Genomic DNA, 8,445 nt, shown 5'->3' on the forward strand with positions numbered 1-8,445 from the left:
CCGGCCCGCTCCCGGCGCCGCCTCGCACCGGCGGACGGCGGGGCGGGCGCTGGAGGGGGCCTCCCCCGATAGCCCTGAAGCCTGCAGGCAGGTAGTCGAAGCGGAGGGCTGAGAGCCGATGCTGCGCTCCAGCTTCACAGGTAGTTCGGAACAGAAAGTCCCACAGACTGGCACGCAGCGATGGAAGACGAGGACACTGTTAACTGCCAGGCCTCAAAAGCCGTGCTCCACACCTTGTTCTCACACCATCTGACTTCCAAACCTTCCCTTCCTCACTTCCCCATGCAAAAATTGTTCCATTCCATGCTCACCTCCTAGCTTTATTTTCCCCATCTGGCAGTTGTCTAAGAAACAACACATTTTGCTCACCGTATGTCTAGGCCTTCCATCCATAGGACCAAAGTGAACAACCCTACCGCTACATTTTTCAGAATTGATCACACACTGCCCAGCTCCAATCTGATTGAAGCACCAAGCTGTGGCACTTGCTCTGCACATAGCTTACCAGTACAGCTGGCAACAGAACCAAGCATGCTGGCAAGTTTCAGGTCTCCTGGCTGCACAGGCTCCCCAACACCACCTTTGTAAAACAGGACAGCGCACAGGCAACAGTGCATCTTCTGGTCAGTGGCAGAATAGGGTAGCAAGTCTCTATTAAAGAGTTAACCATAACCATGGAAGGCTAGGGGCATCAGGAAGGGACACATTCAACTGGAATTGATGTTTAGCCAAGCATGTTAAAAAAAACACCTATAAAAGGTTGATATTTACTACCTGTAATAGACTGCGATGTTGAGGTGAGGAAGCAGAAGTACAGGTATCCCTGGGTATCCCCCCATGTGCTGGTCTACTACAACAGTTTGGCATAACGTGGAACCACTTGCACATGGCATTACCAAAACACTTCAACATGACCCAAATTCTTTCCTGTAGCTATAGAAAAATATACAAAATTAATTTCATTTTCCATATTTAAACTGGATCTCAGGCCAGATCAAGAGAATTTATTGGGCTGTTATTTTCTTAAAGGGGCACTGAGGGAGAAGATACACATTGCATCTCCTCCAAGCCCTGAACAAACATTAACGCTTCCAAAACAGTTCTGGTAAGCTTTGAACAAAGGCTACACTTGTCTTTAAGTACTCCTCCCTCAAAACAACAATTCTGTATCTAAGTTAGGCCTCAGAATTATACTGCACCTACTTATACTGTTTAATTTCTCCCTCAGACTAATTCCTGCTCAGGGATGCAGATCAGCGCATGCAAATGGTCCCTGAATGGTTTAGGTCCTTCTCTTGTTTCCAAGACCTTTAGTATTCCTGGAAGAAAGTAGTAAAGTTTAAAATATGTATCTAAAAGCAGGAGACAACTAAAGGAAAAAAAATCAAACCCAAGACAAACAGGATCTTAACCATTTTGTTTAATGTTGTACAAAAAAAATTTGGTGAGTATTACAATGAAAAGTGATTAAAACACTGATATCACATTGCCATCTCACTACCTAACAGCTGAGATTCACTCCTCTATTCATACAATAGAAAGTTTAGTGGCCTTCAGGAAAAGAATGACATAAAAAAAATCCTTGCGTCACACATATTCTTTTCTCTACATCTTAAAGCTGTGCTCACAGAGACGGCTTCTTCTATCAGACTCTTCAGGTATACAGGAATTCAGTTGTAAATAAAGTTGAACCTAAAATTAAAATGATTATATCAAGTGAGGGATTTTCATTCTTTTTGACATTTTTGAATGAATAAGCAAATGTTTTTTTTCTGCTCTTTGTAAGCCTCCATCTGACAGCACAAAAGTGTATTTTTTAGTAAGACAGCTTTATCATACAGCAGGAAGCACATTCTCAAGAGAAGAGCTAATTCTTCTTAACTAAGTTTCACCACAAGCAGCAAAAGCAAGCATCCATCTCAGCTTCCAGATGTCCATCCTTTGGATGTGTCTGCTGCACTGGCACCAAACGCATTTGGCTGCTTAACAGCTGCTACTCAGGAGAAAGTAGGGGAAGGGGAAGCCCCATAGCTACAACTGCCAAAATTGGGGCTAGACAGAGAAAAAAAATCAGCACGATGCAAGCCTGCTATGGGCAATACCAGTGTTGACATTCTGCTAACAGACTTTTTTGATCAAAGTAGGTGGATGACAGAACTACTTCCCTGAGTAGCGGCTGCCAGGCTGTGAGATGCCTGATGTCCCTGAACGTTTGCTGCGTAACAGAACCCAGTGAGACTAGTGAGCTCTGGAGACCCAAGGTACACACCATTCTCAGGTAAGAAAGCCAAACAGTGTGCACGTCAGGAAAAGGAAGGCAAAAAATACAGCTGTCCCTACTTGTGTTATAAACTCTACTACACAGAATCTAAAAGAACCCATCAGGTTTATTCAGCACAAAGCTGTGATAACGTGCACACCTAACTCAGCACTTCAAACACACGTCTGGGCTTTCACTCTGATGCTGCCCCAGCGCATATAAGAAGCTGCTCCTTAGCCTGCGCAGTTTCATCCTCACGCTCTTTCACATCTTCTTTTGCTACAACTGCTAGATCGCACTTTGGTGCTAGGAAGTTGCAGTCAGTGCCTCTAAACTGTCCGTCACATCTTGTCTGAAGTAGATTCTAAGCTCTTTGGGATAGCTGCAACCTTTTCAAGGTGGTTTCTGTAGTGGCCAGCCTTGCTCTGGTGTCCCACAGCAAATGTGTCCCCAAGAACTACAATATAAATAAATCATAATATACCTGCTCAGAAGTTGAGGAAGGCTGGAAATAATGGGTCCATATCCTGGTGCATTGTCATAGAGCTCAAACAATGGTGCAGCAACCAGCTTGTAATTTTTTGGGACTGCAAACAAAGCTAAAAAGAAATATAAGTTGATTAGTAAGAAAAACCACCACACAGTCAAAGTATCACTGCCCGTCACACACCTCAAAAGTTCACTACATATAGCACTATAGTAGGCTTATTCCTTTTCTGGTTAAATAAGGTGTTCATACACTGTACATATACTGATGCAGGAGCAGAATGAGCATTTACCAGGCACTCATATTCAAAGGATCACCTACCTTCAGAACTGATATTGGCATTTAACTTTTTTAGCAATCAGCTATAAACAACTGCAAGCATATGAACACAAACTTGTTGCTACATCCCTCTGCATGAAATGCAAGAATTTAGACAGTTAGAAATACAGTCCTTTGTTGCAAACACTCACTTACCCTTTTCTTGAAGCTGGACCAAGAAAAGCTTTTTGTGCTCTTTTGGTTTTGTAATATGAGCTGGGATATAGGGATACTGGAAGAAAAACAATAAAAATTCGTTGTACGGAGCTTTGAAAATGTTGTGCAATCTTAAGTGCCACTTTATAAATGATCATGCAGGCTTTCAGCATCTCATATATTGTTCTTTCATGGCATCAAATAATGACAACCACTTTTGTAAGAAAGCTCTCAGGAAGGAACGCTGTTGCTGTCACAACTATTGACAGGGTCTAAAGAGGCACCAATACACATGAGCAGTCAAAACATCCCAGTAAGACAGAAATGCTTAACAGCAAACTGAACAAGTATTTTCTATATTAAAGCATTTACAAATAGGGTAGCAAAACTATTTTTTTTCACAGGACATCTGTTCCACATGCAGCAGTGCAACAGTTTCCATTGTGACTACAACAGGAACTGAAATGGCTGTCTGGCTCAGCACAGGACTGGAAGCTGTTACCTCCAGGGGTTTCTCATCCATCAGGATGGGTGTGAGGAGGAAGACCAGAGTTTCCAGGAAAAAAAAAGTTTGTTGTTTCTCCTCAGCCATAAAAAGGAGATGAAATACGTAAAAAACAGAAAACTAACTGCTCATGCAGCAGGTATTCAAAAAGCCAAACTGGTAAATTAAAGGCTTTTCAAAGATCAATATTTGACTGAAGAAGATGAAAGTCAACATGATTACTCACCTGTGGAGGTTCAAAGTTCGGTCTCCACCAGTTACCGATGCAGTCATCAATCACCCAGTCTTGCTGAACACCATCCTGACGACCCAGTATCTACCAAAAATCCAGTTACAGTCAAAACTCTAATTAGCCCAAGCCAATTTTTTTTAGAAAACACATACTGGAAGCATGAAGACTTACTGTAATAAGGGTCTGATGTAGTTCAGAACTGTTCTGAAGAGCTTTTAATAGAATTTTAAAACATTTTTGCATAAAGTGACTTTTTTTTAGTAAAAGCCTCACCTGACAGGACAAGTACACTTTCAAGAGCATTTCAAATTCTACGTTGTATTCAGTTGAACCGTGTCCTGCCAGACCAATGGGAAGAATGAAATGCATTGTTAATCTATGTGACAGTATTAATTTAGGTTACTTGGAGAGCCCGGAAGGTTAATTGGTGCATTGGGAAGACCATCTCAAAGGCAAGTCCTCATCAGTTGTGCTCTGAAACATATTTTTTTGCCTATCTGCACGCTCGCTTGCCTGAAGCAAGCCAAAAAGCAAAGCTGCAAATGAACACAGGACTTGAGCAGCAATTAGGAAACCAGCCACTAGACCATTCTGTCACATTCATGACGCAGACAAATGAAAACTTACTGCTTTATTCGTTAACTGCCTGAGAACATCACAAAAGCATCAACATAACAGAAACAGTAAGGAGACTACTCTAATGCCATGGCTTATTCTGTTAATTCTAAAATAATCCAACATTCCAGTATAGCAACATAATGAAAGAAACAGACCTCTGTCATTAAGCGTTTGAGCCCTTCTACCTCATCTTCTCCTGGATTGAGTTCACCACCAGGTCTGTTAAAATAATCAATGATGAAAGCTAAAGTTATGTTTTATTGCATTTACCAACTTTCACAGGTAACTTTGGATGTGTTTCCAGGCAGGGAACTACAAATTCACTCAAGACCCTTAAGTCAGAAGTTCCAAATCTAACTTTGCTGAATTTGAAAACAGTAGGATAGCTTTCATCAAAACCATGACTAAAATGGCTACTCTGTGTCCCTTAAAAAAATAGCTATTATATAAAATACTTTAACTTCGGCAGGACAGAGTGTAAAAATATACATGATAATGACTGGGACACTTAGAAGGCAGAATTTTAAAAGCACCAGAAGTTGAAGAGAGTTGTAAATACCGACTGTATTTGGTTTTATCTCAAAAAACAGCACCCACTGAAGCACACAGAAGCAGAAAAAACAACTCACAAGGGGAACCATCCTGCATTTGATGCAAGGTTAATGAAAAAAACTAATAACACATTTTCATCATTACAGAGTTTTGCAAAAGTTCTGGAGTCTAGCCTATTTTGTCCCCCAAGTCAAGACATCCCCCAAGTCAAGACGTTAAAAAAGAATCTGGATATAAAATTACATTTCAGACACACATTTGAGAACAAACCATGTAAATGCTAAAAACATAAGAAAAAGAACAAGCAGAATAACTTGATATAAGTCAAGCCCATCCAGTTTAAAAGAGAAAACAAGCACCACCACCATCACTATGGCCCTAAAATATAACTCCAGCAGTGATAACTATGAGACAAAGGGAAGCAATTTTCCCAAATTCAGATGCCCACCTTTCCTGACCTCCCCAGCTCACCCAGTAGTTTGTAAACAGTCACCATTCTGCATTTACTGGGGTTTATTCCTTGAGCTTCACTATACCATTTTGGCAGCCATAGCATAAGCATATTTAAGCATAACAGCTTTCACAATGTAAGAACAACACACTAACTACTGATAATGAGTTTTAAACAGGATTTTACCACAGTAATGCACCATAACTAAGATTTCCAGTTGGTTCCAAACTAAGTCACTTCACTCATGAGCAGTCAGACCAATACACTTGAGGTGAAAAGCCCACCATTCAAAACAGCTTTCCCAGACTAGTCTTTGCAAGAATTAATCATTCAAAGCATTTATCAGTTGGCCACATTTTAGCCCACATGTTTAGCAGTCTGTGACAATAAAGTTAAACTAAAAGTTACGTTCAACAAACAGACACTTACAGCTTGAAAAAAGTTGTACCCAGTTGCAGTAACAGCACATGGGGCAGCCTGTGCTCATGCACAATCAGAACACCTTCCACTGTCCGCCTCATGCCAATCTTGTCAAACTCTTCCCTCATGCGCTGAAACCGAGCTGCCACAGAACTGTCCTTCTCATACAGGGGCTCCTTCGTACCAAATGTATAATTTGTCAGAGGATACCTGTACGGGGGGGGAGGGGGGAAAAAATGTTACTGTATAACAAGAAATCTACATTTAGATCACCATGGCACAGCATCTACCCTAGGGCAGAACATTCTGCACTTGATGGAATAGCAACTCCCTCAGAGCGCTGGGCTAGAAATTTTTGTTTGTGACTTGTGGGGCCCTGTCACAGGAAGATCTGCACTACAATACCTACGAGTGCAGTAGATCCTGCTGATCCACACATTAGTGTGGTGCCAATTCAAAAGGAGGAAAGCAGCCAGGAAGAACCAGCAGCTACTGTTACTCAACAGCCACCCTCTTTGATCTCAACACCACAGAGAAAAGGCAGCTATGGCTCTGAGAGGAGCCTGGAAAGGGACAGGAGAGAAAAAGCTCTGCTGGGAAGGAAGCAAGCTACACAGGACAGTGCGTGGGGTTTTTTTCCTGCAGAAGTAATGAAACGCCTGAGAACTAAACTGTTAGAAGTGGTTTTGTTTTGAAGTGGGAAATCAGACATCTGGATGACAGAAGATGAGAAATGCTGAGTGTCTTAAGTGCAGGGCCAGGAGCCTGGGGTAAGACCAAGAGTTTGAGCAGATCACTGTTGGGCTAGGTGCTGGAACTCTACATTCTCTCATGACAGTACAGCAGAAACTGGAGAGATTTCACCAGGTAAGAAAGACTGAAGAGAGTCAGAAAAGAAAGGAAGGAAATCAGTCAGTCCTAGAGAACACAGAGGGCAATGGGAGAACATTACTGTACAACAAAAGCCAACAGAGATCTGATAGCATGAGGCCTGGAGGGATGACAGGATCATCTGGCTAAGCCAAAAAGGGAGAGGAAAATGGGCTCTGGGCAGAGCAGTCTGAATTATCACCATGGTTTTATTGACCTGTGGCAACTGAATCAACAGAATGACTGATTTCACAGGGAATATTTTCCTTGAGATGCATCTTGTCAAATAAGTAGCATGCCCTCTTCTCCCCCTCATATTTCCCCCCTCCAAATCTTCCTCAGGTTTTACTGTGGTGAAATCACAAGTCAGTTGCAGTTGTTAGAGCCCTTTCTCATGTACACAAGTGAGCCAAAACAATCAGCTTCCTAATCAGATTCACTTTTTAGCAAGTTCCCCCACTCACTTACAGCTTAGAACCATCTAAATTTATATTTCCATTCATTTCCATTTTGAGATATACAAATAACTTTATTAATAATCTACTATGCTAATCCATACTATACTAATGTGGGTACATTTGTCTGTACATCAAAACCCTTAGCCTATAACTTAAAAAAAGAGATGCTGGTAACACAGCTTCCCATTGAGTCTTTTCTTCAGAAATACTATTAAAATATTCTATTCTATGAAGTTCATATTTGAACTTCCACAAGATTCTTAACTGTGCATAAACTCAGCTGTACCAAAAAAATGCATGAGTCTGCAATTAATAGCTAAAATTGAGTATTGACTGTTAAAGTTAACATTTGCTGTTTCTGCAGCTTATCAGATGTACTCTGCAAAGAACACATCCACCAGAGTTTACTGGAAGAAGTTAAAGTATATGGCTTGTCATTTAAAGTAAGTAAATATTTATTAACAAATAGTTTGTATCTATGACATATTTTCTCTGATAGGAAGCACTCTGACTTTAAATTTAAATACCTGCCCCAGACAATGAGCAAAGACCAGGCATATCTAATCACATCCCACTGACTACGAGACAAGCCCAAATCCCATCTAGGCCAGCAGCCCGCTCCTCCCTCTGCCGCCAACGCGCATTGATTCCGAGGAAAGCACACACAGGAAGCGCAGGCCAGGTGATGTTCACCGTGTCTAAGTACTCCCTCTGTTACTCGGGGTTCGCGCTTCCCGAGTCAGATGCTGTTTCTATACACTAAAGCATACTAAACGTTCCACGTTCCCTCGATCGCTAACAAGCTTTTAGCACCCACAACATGCTGCAGTGAGGGGGTTAGTGGGGGGACAGACCCCTCGCCGGCAACCGGCTTTTCCGCCGCTTTCCCCTCAGCCCCCCGGGCCAGCGGAGGGCCAGGACCCCGGGTGGCCCAGGACCCCTGGCGGCCCCTGCGCGGCAGGTACTGAGGGGAAACCTCCCGCAGGCTGCCCAAGGGCGGCGGCCCGGGGGCGTTCACCGAGCGGGGAAGGGCGGTGCGCGGCCACAAAGGGCCAGTGACAGGGCGGGATAGAGCGGATCCTCTCTATGGTCGCGCCGGAAGCGCGGTGGGCGGGAGA

At 42.7% G+C, this 8,445-nt stretch overlaps 2 protein-coding genes across 2 annotated transcripts in view; one reads left to right on the forward strand and one right to left on the reverse strand.

Annotated features, from left to right (window-relative positions):
* Positions 1–1,404: 1,404 nt before the first annotated feature.
* On the reverse strand, positions 1,405–8,222 carry NUDT21 (nudix hydrolase 21). The gene is made up of 6 exons (XM_026856634.1): positions 6,009–8,222; positions 4,732–4,795; positions 3,953–4,042; positions 3,222–3,297; positions 2,745–2,859; positions 1,405–1,692 (listed from the first exon to the last, which is right to left on the reverse strand). The coding sequence occupies exons 1-6, from the start codon at positions 6,125–6,127 to the stop codon at positions 1,671–1,673; spliced, it is 486 nt and encodes a 161-aa protein (XP_026712435.1). The 5' UTR covers positions 6,128–8,222; the 3' UTR covers positions 1,405–1,670.
* OGFOD1 (2-oxoglutarate and iron dependent oxygenase domain containing 1) overlaps positions 6,831–8,445 on the forward strand; it is an 11,180-nt gene continuing 9,565 nt past the window's right edge. The window contains exon 1 of the mRNA XM_026856966.1: positions 6,831–6,866. Within this exon, the coding sequence (XP_026712767.1) occupies positions 6,831–6,866 (36 nt within the window). The remainder of the gene's footprint in view (positions 6,867–8,445) is intronic.

This window comes from Athene cunicularia (genome assembly GCF_003259725.1).
Source record: "Athene cunicularia isolate RWA chromosome 11 unlocalized genomic scaffold, athCun1 chr11_part1, whole genome shotgun sequence".
Classification (NCBI taxonomy): Eukaryota; Metazoa; Chordata; class Aves; order Strigiformes; family Strigidae; genus Athene; species Athene cunicularia.